The following is a 12,941-nucleotide window of genomic DNA, read 5'->3' as shown; positions in this document are numbered from 1 at the left end:
GTCCAATATAGTATATTTTTTGTGTCATCCTCCGTTTTACTAAATTACTAGCAAAGAATGCATTATTGACAAATGGTTCTTGGTAGAAGGGTTCTGTATTGAATTTTATACATTATTTTTCATTCTTATTCTTCTAAAAGTTCATTCTACAAGGCTGCAAACAGACGAGTTCAATCTCTACGACCAAAAACAGTGAGCAGGTAGCCTTTTATATAACAGCCAGACTTCTTTTACTTTTCCCCACTGTGCTGGCTGTCTGTCTGTCTCATCTCTTCCCCCCCAGTCCTGTAGGCAGTTGTTGGGAGTCTCCTTCCTCTCTTTCGCCTGGACCTCAGCCAGTGGAGGAGGTGGGGAAGGATGAAGGGGGAGGGGATGTGGCTTTGATGCTGCTACGCTCTTCAAGCTCCCAACAGATAAGATAGGCTGCAGAGAGATAAGGACACCCTGCCTTCCTATCAGAGGGATCTGGGCCCACAGACAGACACAACATGGAGGGGGGTGGTGGTGTGGGGGCACTCTCTTCTGTTCCCTCTCCAACCCCCCCCTCACCCTAAATAAGTAGTACTTTATTATTATTTTATTTTTCCTTTATTTAACTAGGCTCATGACTCAGTGACATAATGTTGCTCAGTTATATAGTGCATATGAATAATTGAGTTAGCTTTTTTGTTAATTTTTAAAAACTTTTTTACATTTGTCTGGTGCATTACACATTTATTGGAATATAATAGTGTTATTTTGAGCACCATGTGTGGTATTGAACCCTGTCTCTTGAAGCAAGTGTGTAACGGAGTCATTAAGCAAACGTGGATCACAATTTGATACAATTTGCATAAAGTAGTATAGTATAGAAATATTGTAACGTGTCTGAGACGTTGCTGTTTTTCATTTCATCGTCAGGGGTCGTGCATAACCAATATAATATTATTTCCAAACGGACTATAGTAGTTTTCCCTAAAGAAAGTCCTTGAGGACCTTTAAGAAACAAGTGTCTCAAACCTTTTAACTACTTAAAAATAAGACCGTTATGACCTGTCCAGGTTATTCGAATAGTATATATCACTATTATTCGGGCAAAGAAAGTTTTACATTTGGTGCGAAGGTTATTGCAGACAAATGGTCATAAATATGAATTCAAGTATTTTTAATTTCTCATGCGTATGAAAAGATGTACAGCTTTTGATGGGCACTTTCTACGTGTAAATCAAATGTCGTCAGCCCCACCTCTGCGCGCACTAACTGGGCGGGTACAGTGGCTACACGCGCTTTACTACCTGCTAATGCCCGTTACTCAGAACTCATACTCATACACTGCAGATACACATTCAACCGGTGGAATTGAGGAAACTTCAAGTTAAGGGGTTATTTATTCTACGCAACATTGGGAAATATTGTATTTAAGAATTAAATACATACAGTAGAGTACAATGGTTTCTTTCAGAGTTATATTTTTTACCAGAAAACATGTCGTGTAACTTTTAATTTTGACTGGGTCTGACTTGGACTTACCGAAGCGTTCATAAGTTGTTTTACATGCTGCCTTTGACGCAGAAAGCCGAGCTGTGGACTTGGAGACTTTTCAGAAATTATGAAGACCAATTTTTACGAACATTTTTTGTTGGATGATATTGCATAATGCGTGAATGATTCTCGATTTATTTCAAAGGGGCTACTTTAGCTTTCAGTGAGAACAAGGAGCTAATTTGAAGAAAAACAATTGAAACTTATTGAAACCGTACGTCAGAGAAACACTGACTAGAAACTGGACATACAATGACAAGCTGTTGGTTTGCCTTTGTGGGTTTGTGGTGGAGCGCTTATTGCATGTTCCTTATTGCAGGTAGCAATTATTTATTCGATGGGAACAACGAGGTACACCCAAGTTTCATTCACCGGCGGTTGCGGACTCACGAAAAGAGAGAGATGCAGAAGGAGATCCTCTCCATCCTTGGACTTCCACACAGACCCAGACCGCATCTGTCACATGGAAAGTACAACTCCGCTCCGCTCTTCATGCTGGATCTTTACAATACGATATCCAGCGAGGAGAAAAACGAAGTGGAGGGCATGTTGGAACAGTACCAGTCCATGTACACCACCCAAGGTCCCCCTTTGGCAACATATCAGGAGAATGCCTTCCTAAATGACGCCGACATGGTGATGAGCTTTGTCAATTTGGGTAAGTTATTAATTATTCTATCATTACAAATGTAATGTATTCAACTATAGTCATTTAACTAATTTGGAGTTATAAAATAGTCAAAACAAGTAATGGTTTATACGTCTTAATATCAATCGCAATCTAAATGCAAATTGGAGACGTAGACTACACTCGTGCGTAAAAAGCAGTATCTTGAAGTTAATTCTACAGAGGCTGAAAAAAATAGAGACCAGAAGTGTTCCTTTGCAGCCTACTTGTGAATTGTTGTTCACAAGGTGTTCGATCCAGTGGCAACAATATTCCAATGAGCCTGTATTGGGCGGTGGTTGCCTGCAACATTGCGCGTGCTCCCACCAATCACAGGGACAGATCTCCTCTAAACTCTTCTCAGTCCTCATCAGTGGTAAAAACGACAGCTCGATAAAAAATAACATGTTATATTTACTGTGTTGAAATATCAGAAGTTCTCTTAATTGTAACATTTACATTTGAGTTATTTAGCAGACGCTCTTATCCAGAGCGACCTGCAGGAGTAATTAGGGTTAAGTGCCTTACTCAAGGGCACGCCGACAGATGTCTCAACTCGGGGTATTCGAACCAGCGACCTTTCGGTTACTGGCCCAACGCTTTTAATCTCAAGGCTTCCTAACTTTGTTTGTCTATGGACTTGTCTATATGGAGGATCATTTACGCACAGATATACATTGGTAAATTTAGTCCAAATGCTGATTCCTCAATGTTGTGCAATCGGTTCAATGATTTAAATCTGATGGAGGAAAATTAAAAACTTATCCACACCAAACTAAATACAAAAAACAACAACCAGCACGCTGGTATTTATGTAAACCTATTCCTGGCATTGACCATGTAAATTGCGGTTTAATCTGTGAACTGTGTTGCATTGTTTGTGTTGCTTCGTTGGATTTCTTTAATTAGACCCTGGACGATAAAGAGATACTTTCATCATAAACAGTTCAACATAAAAGCCCACGGTCTCTCCTTCCATTAGCCGCGCGAGTGTTTACAGTGCTCGTCTAAACAGACTGCGTGAAGATAAACAGAGGCGCTGCCAGACTCCGGTCAACGCTGCTAAGCTTGATGGATGCCATTCTTTGCATATTGTCATTATTAAGTCTGAGAATACTACGGAAGTGTCCGAACCAAGAGGGATTTTTTTTAAGTCTGTTAAAAAAAAACTAAAACCTAACCACACAATTCCACAAGTGATTATCATGAGATGCAATTCAAAGTAGAGCGTGTAACAAACTAAGCAGCGAAAGCTTCCTTTTTTAATCGTCCTCTGGAGTGTTCAATGGTGAAGTTGCATCATGTAGTGATGAAAAACAGATATTGCAGTGTGTTTTTTCTCTCTCAAGTAACTCGGTGACTCTATTGACCGCTGTTGGAGTGTGGTGAGTGGTTTCGAGTCCCTGTTAGTTTGGGTTTTTGCTGCTGTTGCACATCTGGGTATGCACTTAAATTAATAATCTCCCATACATCAGTTCACAATTCCCTGAAATGCATTGTATCCAGGGATTAAGTTGCCATCCCAATAGAACAAGAGTACTGCTACTTAGTTACTGCCTTGGAGAAGATGGCTTCCTCTTCCAATGTGATTCTAATTAATGCTAGACAGGCCAAGGTGCTCCATCTGCTTTGCGAATAAAGCATTGCATGACTACTGTGTGTCATCGGATTCGTTTTTAATGCGCTTTCCTCTATATTTTATGGTTTCCTGACGGATGGCCGAGAAACAGACCACTGGATGCTGCTTATTGTCTGGGTGGTCTCGTTTCTTTCAAGTCTGCCTTCAGTCTGTGTATCGTATAGGGACAACCGTCGGATCTGATCGGTGTTGGAGAATATGGTGATTGACCTTTTACGTTTGCATTGTAGGTCTCAATTGATCCACTGCACACCCAGCTCTACTAATAGAGACCTCATTTTGGGCATTCCCAAGGGGTATCATGGATTTAGGAGTCCCTTAACACTATGGTGCTACAGCATCTGTCTGATGTGTGGCCAGTGTGAAGCAGACGTTCTGTTCCTCGTCAATGACTCATGTTTAGGTCTTGTTTAGTCATCCGCTCGTTGAGAATACCACTCATGCCAACGACCCATATTGACTCATCACAAGTAAGAGGAAAGAACTTAAATTAGTTTAACAGAAACATCCCTTCCTTTCCGTCCCACTCATTCCCTAAAATAGTGTGTTGATCATCGTCATCACTCTGTTTGCCTGGTGGGTACCCTACCCTGGTGCTGGCATGGTGCAGTTACACAGTGTTACACTATGTACAGTATGAGTCATAGTCTATCGTGTTGTACCACAAGTCCAGACTTGTCTTAATGCACCGCTGTGTAGTAGCCACAGTCAGCCGGTCAGTGGCAGCTCTAGTCAGCCTGAAGATGATAGCTTTAGTCCTGTGAGAAAGGACTTTCCCTTGGAGTGAGCGGTCATTCTGTCTTCTAGGAAAGTGACTGAGTCGCATGTTCTGTGAAACACTGTTTTCTAAACCAGGCCCAAACTCGGTCCTGGGGCACTTCCTAGGTGCATATTTTGGTTTTTACCCTGGCACTACACAGCTGATTCATATAACCAACTTATCACCAAGCTTTGGTCATTTTCTGACCAGAAGAAAAGAAAACATGAAGAGAAGAAGAGAAAACATGGTCTAAAAACAGTCAATCCGCTTTTTCATGTAGGACATGGCCGCTGTGTCAAAATAGTCTTCAGCCAATGTACAGAAATGTCCAATAAGAGTTGGTTTAGTTTGTGTGCTGCTTGAACAGGAACTTCAAATGTTGTTCTCATGTCAATTTCACTTATTTCTGATGGATTCACTTTGCCTCACAGACAGGTGAAGGTCTTCCCGAGCGTTGCTTGGCATGAGATAACTACCAAAACTCCCATCTCCTGTTTCTCCTCATAACTCTCTATATTTGTCTATGAGTTCCTCTAAAGGGGGACTTCCAGTAAGTAAGAGCAAAATCCAGGAAAATCCATCCCTGTTTGTAGGAGTTGTCTTGTTTGGAACTTAATTTTCCACCTGCCGGGACCAGGCAGCTGTTGGTTTTTTTAGCCGCCCTCCTTCCGTGGTTTTCATGATTCACGGATGAGCCGGTCCTCACCCTCCCTAACCCGATCTACGTTCATCCCCCTCTCCACACCCCATTGCACTGCAATGAAGGATCTGTCAGTGCCCCTCTTAGCTAAGTCAATAGCCACCCGCGTCGGGTGTTAACACACCAGCAGCCTCCCACACTTGAAAGGTGACCTGGGAGACAGAGGGTTTTTCTTGGTGGGGTTTCAGGAGATTACCCGGGTCTAGACAATACCAGGCTTACTCTCGCAATCCCAGCCTTTTTAAAATGTGTGTTTCCTGTCTTACGATGCCTGGGTGCATTTCTGAGCAGCTCAATCTCAGGTAAACTGTGTTCTTTTTGCACCAGAACGTGTCCCAAAGCTCCGGCATGATGAAATAATTCATTGGGAATGATCAAAGAGTTAATTGTTTGATACAAGGGTGGCTTTGGCCAATACCCGTGAAAGCCTCTAAACAACTTCCTGTAGACCCCTTAAACAAAATCAACCGTGTCATTCCTGCTTTGTGTTCAGTGTTTTAGGAGTAAATGAAGGGACGCATTGGAGATGTGCTGTCGTGGAATAAAATACAAAGTATCTAGGCCATGAAGTTGAAGGAAAATAAAACATACAAATAAATAAACGTCAAAAAGGATGGAGTTATGATTTAACACCTAGCTCTGTAATACAATTCCATACTGTCTAGAAAAGCTACAACAACCAGACTCTGGAGACGTTTCCTCTATCAAACTGTTTGTTTCTATGAAGCGGCTGTATGTTATGCCAAAGAGCCTCATGTCCAATACAGTCCAAACAGCGGAAAAGGAAGCTCTTTAAATGCGGTAACTCAATATGCGGAATCGTTTGTGTATCTTGGGCACTTCATTGGAACTTTATTGGTCCCATGTTAAGAGTGGAAGCATCATATGTTTGATACGTAAAACCTATGAAAGCCAAAATAAAACTTATGAAAGCCAAAATAATGTTTATGGTTTGTTTATGGTTACATTTATCCCCTCGTTTTAAAACTTTAAGTTCAGCCCCTTAAAGGGCTACTTTCTGTCCTGCAGTAGGCCTATGTGCAGGAAATGCCTTAGAGAACACTTTGAATCTTAAACATACATACATACATACATACATACATACATACATACATACATACATACATACATACATACATACATACATACATACAGTTGTGCAAGTTCTCCCACTTAAAAAGATGAGAGGCCTGTAATTTTCATCATATGTACACTTCAACTATGACAGACAAAATGAGAAGAAAAAAAATCCAGAAAATCACACATTGTAGGATTTTTAATGAATTTATTTGCAAATTATGGTGGAAAATAAGTATTTGGTCAACTACAAACAAGCAAGATTTCTGGCTCTCACAGACCTGTAACTTCTTCTTTAAGAGGCTCCTCTGTCCTCCACTCGTTACCTGTATTAATGGCACCTGTTTGAACTTTTACAGGCCTCTCTCACCTTTTTAAGTGGGAGAACTTGCACAATTGGTGGCTGACTAAATACTTTTTTGCCCCACTGTACACACACACACACACACACACACACACACACACACACACACACACACACACACACACACACACACACACACACACACACACACACACACACACACACACACACACACAACAGAGATGAGATGACCCCAAGGTCGAAAGATAACACTTTTTAAGAAGGCATTCCGTTTACACTCAAATAAGTTTGTCACACCCTACTCTTAAAAAACCTGATGGTATCGCTCCCTCTCACGCCATCACTCTCTAACTTGACAAGATGGCTGCCACGATTGGACTTTATACGTGTTAAGAATGCCATGTTCCATACTTTCTTTTTTCAAAGTCCCGCTCTGAAAATTCTACAGACATTCCTATTCCCGGTGGGACAGTGTGGGATGGGAGCGGAAGGAGATAAGAGCGTGATACACGGCACACTCCGGCAGTTAACCATCTGTCAAGGAGCGCAGATGACTGCGACGGAACATCTGATTACGGGCCGCTCTTCTCCCATTTATCACGTCGTGTGCTGGCATGCAGGAATGTTTGCTCTGCTATATCTCGAGGACAGACCCAAATCTCCCTTACGGCTCATTCTTGCAACTGTTGCAGTGGTGTCAGAAGCCAAGAAGAGAGTGGAGTACAGTCGGCCTGCTTCTGCTATGACCTCTGACCTTCTGACTCCCTGCTGGTTCTTTTAGAGAGGGCTTTAGTGAGGAGATAATTAACCGTGTGTGTGTGTGTGTGAGTGAGTGAGTGACCAGAGGATTCCCTAGGCCAGAAATAAAGATAGGAGCACTACAGTCTACCCTGGTGATAGAAACGTTGCTTCCAGTTTGCTGAATGAACTATTTTCTAGATTAATTATCCTATATGATAAACGTTTGGTGTAACAAGTGATACATTCTCTTTTCACCTGCTCTCTAAGCGGGGGGGGGGAAAGGCCATTGATGGGAGGGTGAAAACAGCATCGCCCCTCTTTCTGAACACCCCCTCTCCTGCTCCTTAGGCCTTTACTACCTCCCCTGCTGAGGAGTTATTGACACCTGGGTGGCGTTAGCGCTTCCTGAATCAACACAGCACTGATATCAACACAGCGTAGCAGCTGTGGAATATACACACACACATGAATGCCCTCCCGCTATCCTGGCCAGTAGCGTACAGATACGTACAAACACATCCGTAGACGCAGGTACGTATGCCTACACACAGACATAGACACGCACACATGCCAGAGGTGTATTCTCATCAATCTCCTTTGTTGCTTGCTTTTCAAGCTTGACATGCTGCAGACAGCAGAAGAGATGCAACTGATATCATTGATATCAAATTGATTCAGGGAGGTATCGAAATTGCATTTGTGTTACTCTGTAAATCACACACACAGACGTTAGGATGATAGGTTATGGTGGATATTGGTTACTCTGTGAGATGTAATTCCAGGCAGCTATCCGAATGATCAGGACTTCATAAAATGTGCTTAACAATAAACACGGTCAACAGGGACGGCCACTAAAGAAGAGATGTACGTGTGTAAACGTCATGTCTAACTCATGACAGGCTGCCTGTCACATTCCAACATGGAGCTTTGTTCTGTCCAATACAGAAAAGAGCAGGATTTATCTCCAGCCAACAAAAGGCAAAGGAGGGCATACCCAGATGTGGCACAAAGACAGAGACATGGATACAAAGAACTGAGAGGGACAGGCCACTGGGGCCATGGCTGATTTAAGTGTTTCTGTGGCCTGGAAGGGTCAAGAGGAAGGAGAGGGGTCAGGACACTCAATGGAAGACGTCTGCGGGTGGAGATAGGACAGGGTTTACCATTGCTACCCATCCGTGTTCAGTATTCCCGGTCCGAGCTCTAAAGAGGACGTGCCTGAAACAACAACACAGGGAGAATCAGGGCCTCCGCGTGCTCCGAACACTCCAACCTCCACAAGCAGCCCCTCTATTTCAAACGTGCCGCCGCTGACAAATTTATGAGGGCCAGACGAGCCGAGGGGCTGTCTTTCCAAACATGATACAGGCACGAAAACAAAGCGAGATGGGAGCTCCCTGAGCTGAGGGGAGGGATGGAGATCATAGCCACACTCCCACTGGCACATTCCACTAGTCAGGTCACTGTCTAGGCAGCTTTCAGACTGTTTACCCGCCCTCGGACCCAAAGCACCCTGTATTGTTCAATGTTCACACTCCTGTCCTGTAGCCTGGGGAGGTATGTATCCTAAATCCTGGCTGCTAATGAATAGAATAGAAAATGTGTGAGCTGAGTTTCTCAGCGGGGCTCGCCTGCTGTCCCGTCTCTGTCTGACTTGTCAGGTCTGGAGGGTTGGAACTTGGAACTTTTGATTTATGGGAGCACTTAAGTGTTTTTGGGGGGACCCTCCATTTTGGAGTGCATTTTTAAATCATATGGCCAGTATTAAAGCAGGGTAAGGAATTCCCCCCGTTGGTTGGTCTCCATGGTTATGTCTGTGTCATGTTTCGCTCTGTCGATTAGTGGAGAGGGAGTGTTGATCCTTTTTCATGGCCACAGCACCTTCATTTGGTATTACATGTCCAGATGGCTGGTGAATTACTTGAGAACCCCAAAGAATATTTTCTTGTAATGTTGATTACCATGCTGACATTTTTACTGACAGACCTGTGCAGGTACTTATCATAGTACTTATCTTAGATTCTGTTCAGGCCTTTAGTACGATCTCCGGCCCTGACCACATCGCTGTGTTTAATTTGTGTATCTTACATTTTAAAAAAACACCGGGGAACAATGGAGCTGCTCTGATTTATCAGCGGATCATGTGCTCTTGTTTTGAGCCACTGAATGGCATTGTGGTCTACTCAGAGTTTCCAATGGGAATAGCATTGATCCTCAACCCTCATACCCGTCAGGGAGAGAGGGAAAGGAGGTGTAGACTAGACAGAGAGGTAGGGGGGGATAGAGAGAGAGATACCCTGGCCTTCTAACTTGCGACTGTGGAATGCAAAGCCACCAATATTTTGACTTCTCCTTTGGAAACAGCTGCGTTTCCTTTTTCAAAGATATTTTTTCCTTATTTATCGGATCCCTCAGGAGAAATCCATCTCGTCCGTCTGACACAAGCTTCCTCCTCTAAATCGGAGTGCAGAGGCCCGCCGAGCGCTCAGACACACACCTGCTACAGCAGACACCAGATCACTATAGCAGGTCTCCCCACCCGGTCCCGCTGCCCCCTCACACACACACAGATGTGTGCGCATACACATACAGTACACACGCATGCATGTATGTGTATACACACGCATGTGTGCAGACATATACGCGCACACACACTCCCTAGGGACCAACTCTCAAATGGCATTCCACAAAGCCTGAAAGGCCAATAAAAAAGAAACCTTGACAATAATAATCACAGACTTGGCAGAGTATGAAAAAAGAACAGTCGTGAAAATTACAAGTGTACATATTTGGGGGAGAAGTACATAAAAAAACAACGAAGTACATCTCTGTTTATATTTAGTTTGTACTAATGGAAGCCAAACTGAGAAGTAGCAAGGGAGCCATTTTTTATAGAGGGTCAGTAGTTTGGCCCATAGGAAAGAAGTAGCCTTCGTCGTCAGTAGCCTATAAATTTCAGAGGAAATTGACCGAAACATCAAGGACAGAGGAATCCGACATTAGTGGAAGAAATGAGATCAGAGGCTTTTTTAAAGATCTCCAAATCGGATGGCCATTGATTCTCCGATTAAATTGGACATTGATGGTATCCTCTTAGCTGACGATTATTATGAGTCTCAAATGTATTTGGTGTAGCTTCAGAGAGCAGATATGCATTGGGATAAGTGAAAGGCAGTTTGGGACAGCCCTCTGGCCCACACAGATGGTTTGTCCCTGTATCCTATGGCTACCAAGGGACAGTGAACTGTAAGGACAGGATAAGAGCCATGTAAACAATTCTATGTGTATACTATGCATGTCTGTAATATGTATTGCAATATGTTGGATAATAGTGATGCTGACCTCAGTATTGTCGCTCTCGCATTTGTGTAGAACCACCAGCCAAGAACCTTATATTGCTCTTACTTTGTTTACCAATGTTTGCTTGGGTTCATTTTCTTGTTTGTGTGTGATTGAAAGCATCCAGCGGTTTGTCCGGCCCCTGTCCCGGGATGTCAGGGAGGAGACACATGCAGGATGGTATGAGAAGATCCCGTTCTGTGAGACTGCCAATGCAGAGCAGTAGACTATACTGTAGTCTGTCCTAACACTGTTATATTAGCTATACCTTAGCTGTACTTTTGATGCTTTCGTTCATGTCTCTATAAGTAAAAAAGTGGAAAAGAATGTGAGTGTTTATTTTCCAGACCATTGCCACGATTTTAATGGAATTTCCTTCTCAATTATAAAAAAGATGTTACCCTATTTGTTGACAGGTCATTGGCTCACATTGGGTAGCGAATTAGAATGGCTGCTTTTACAAGGCATGTTGAAAAAAAATCACTGCTGACCATTAATGTCAATGAGCCTGCTCTGTGGACACCTGAGGCCTGTAGCGTACACACGAACACACACACACACACGAACACACACACACACGAACACACACACACAGAATAATTTCCTCTCAGCAGTGTACAGTAGTTATGTCCTGAGAGCTGTGGAAGAAATGGGAATGAAATCTCCCAATGACACACAGGTATGAGGGGGATGACTGCTACCATTCAGCAGTCTGCTGATTGGGGCTCCTGATAGTCTCTTTTGGTTACATTCAAGGCCGTGGGCAGGCAGCACCCGGACATCTTTTAGCAGAGCCCCCGCAAAGCTGCAATTATCACAAATTACCCGTGCCTTCTGACTACCCCGGGACTTTAAAACCTGAGATGTGCGTCCAGATGTAATTTTTTTCTGGGCATTCGTGTGGAATGCAGCGCTGACGGACTTGCCGGTGGAAAAATAGGCCCGGACAGTAGACGTTAGACGCTGCCTGTCAGGGGTTTGGATCGGACTCAGTATTCCTTTTTAAAGGATTATGATTATAGTCAGAATAGGATTCTAATGGGGACTGATGTCCCAATGTAGAATTCCTTCCTGAGTGTTGTCATTACGTAACCTGGTGGGCTGATGGGCCAATAGCTGTCCAGTCTTGGCTTGAAGGCTCTTCTTCTAGTGCAGATGGTGTAGGACGTTCTTTGCATATCCTCGCCATGGTGGAGTGGTCTGCCCATCCATGTTCACATTTGTGTACTCTGACATTGGGGCAGAGGTGTGTGTGGGCTGTGACTGTGTGCGTGCATATGTGTCTCTGACCCATGCCTGGGCCAGTGTCTTCTGGCGGGCAGGCTTTGATGCAGGCTCCGGTCAGAGTAGAGGATCAGAGACGGGGACAAGTGTTCAGGGACCGTGTTCAGGGACCCCCCCAAACCCCCACTCTCACCCCACACTTTGAACCCTATCTTGTTGCCTCCAAGCTGCCTTACAACAAACCCCATCAGGCCAGCAGGACGTGGAAACAAGCCCTGGAGGAAATGGAGCGTGGCGGCCCCTCGGGGAGCGCCACAGGCAGCTCCTTAGGCAGATGGATACAACCACTAACTCCAAACAGTATCCTGCTGAGAGGATACTGCGAAAAGTATCAACTTTTATAGAAGAAAGGATGTTTTTCCAAGAGATTAGTTTTTGCATGGCTCCTAATACCAACAAATAGGGTTTGAAGTTGAATGGAAGCCCAGGAGCTTTTATGTTTAGACTAGAGCAGATCTTTTTTTTTTTTTTACTTTGAGAAATGTATTTTTCTTTGGCTTTGTTTTGTTATGTGCTGCGGTTCTAGAAGAATTGGGCCCACCATGTGAAGCCCAGAGAGTTTCCCAAGAAACAGTCAAACAAACCTTTAATTATGAACACTGGAGCAATTAGTGAAAGCGGGAAGGCATTGGGATGTGTGAGAGCCCCCCCCAGGAGCCATCAAATCTGAGATGGAGGCAAGAGAGAACATAATTACATAAACACAATATGAATTCTTCACATGCCTTGGGCTGCGCTTCCTTTTTATTGGTTTAATCATTGGAGGCGTCTTTAGAACATATTTTTTGTGTCTGGTCTGTCTGAAAGGGTGCAAAGAAGTCCTATTTAATTGAAGGGCTTGTGCGATTAATTTTTTTTTTTTTTATCTCGCTTTAGTTCACAGCTATG

At 43.5% G+C, this 12,941-nt stretch overlaps 1 protein-coding gene across 1 annotated transcript in view; it reads left to right on the top strand.

Moving 5' to 3' along the window:
• Positions 1–1,271: 1,271 nt before the first annotated feature.
• bmp6 (bone morphogenetic protein 6) overlaps positions 1,272–12,941 on the top strand; it is a 39,114-nt gene continuing 27,444 nt past the window's right edge. The window contains exon 1 of the mRNA XM_035756777.2: positions 1,272–2,179. Coding sequence (XP_035612670.1) covers positions 1,774–2,179 — 406 coding nt within the window. The 5' untranslated portion in view covers positions 1,272–1,773. The remainder of the gene's footprint in view (positions 2,180–12,941) is intronic.

This window comes from Oncorhynchus keta, chromosome 4, assembly GCF_023373465.1.
Source record: "Oncorhynchus keta strain PuntledgeMale-10-30-2019 chromosome 4, Oket_V2, whole genome shotgun sequence".
NCBI classification, from domain to species: domain Eukaryota; kingdom Metazoa; phylum Chordata; class Actinopteri; order Salmoniformes; family Salmonidae; genus Oncorhynchus; species Oncorhynchus keta.
The sequence above is the reverse complement of the archived record's forward strand: the minus strand, read 5'-3'. Positions and strand labels throughout refer to the sequence as shown.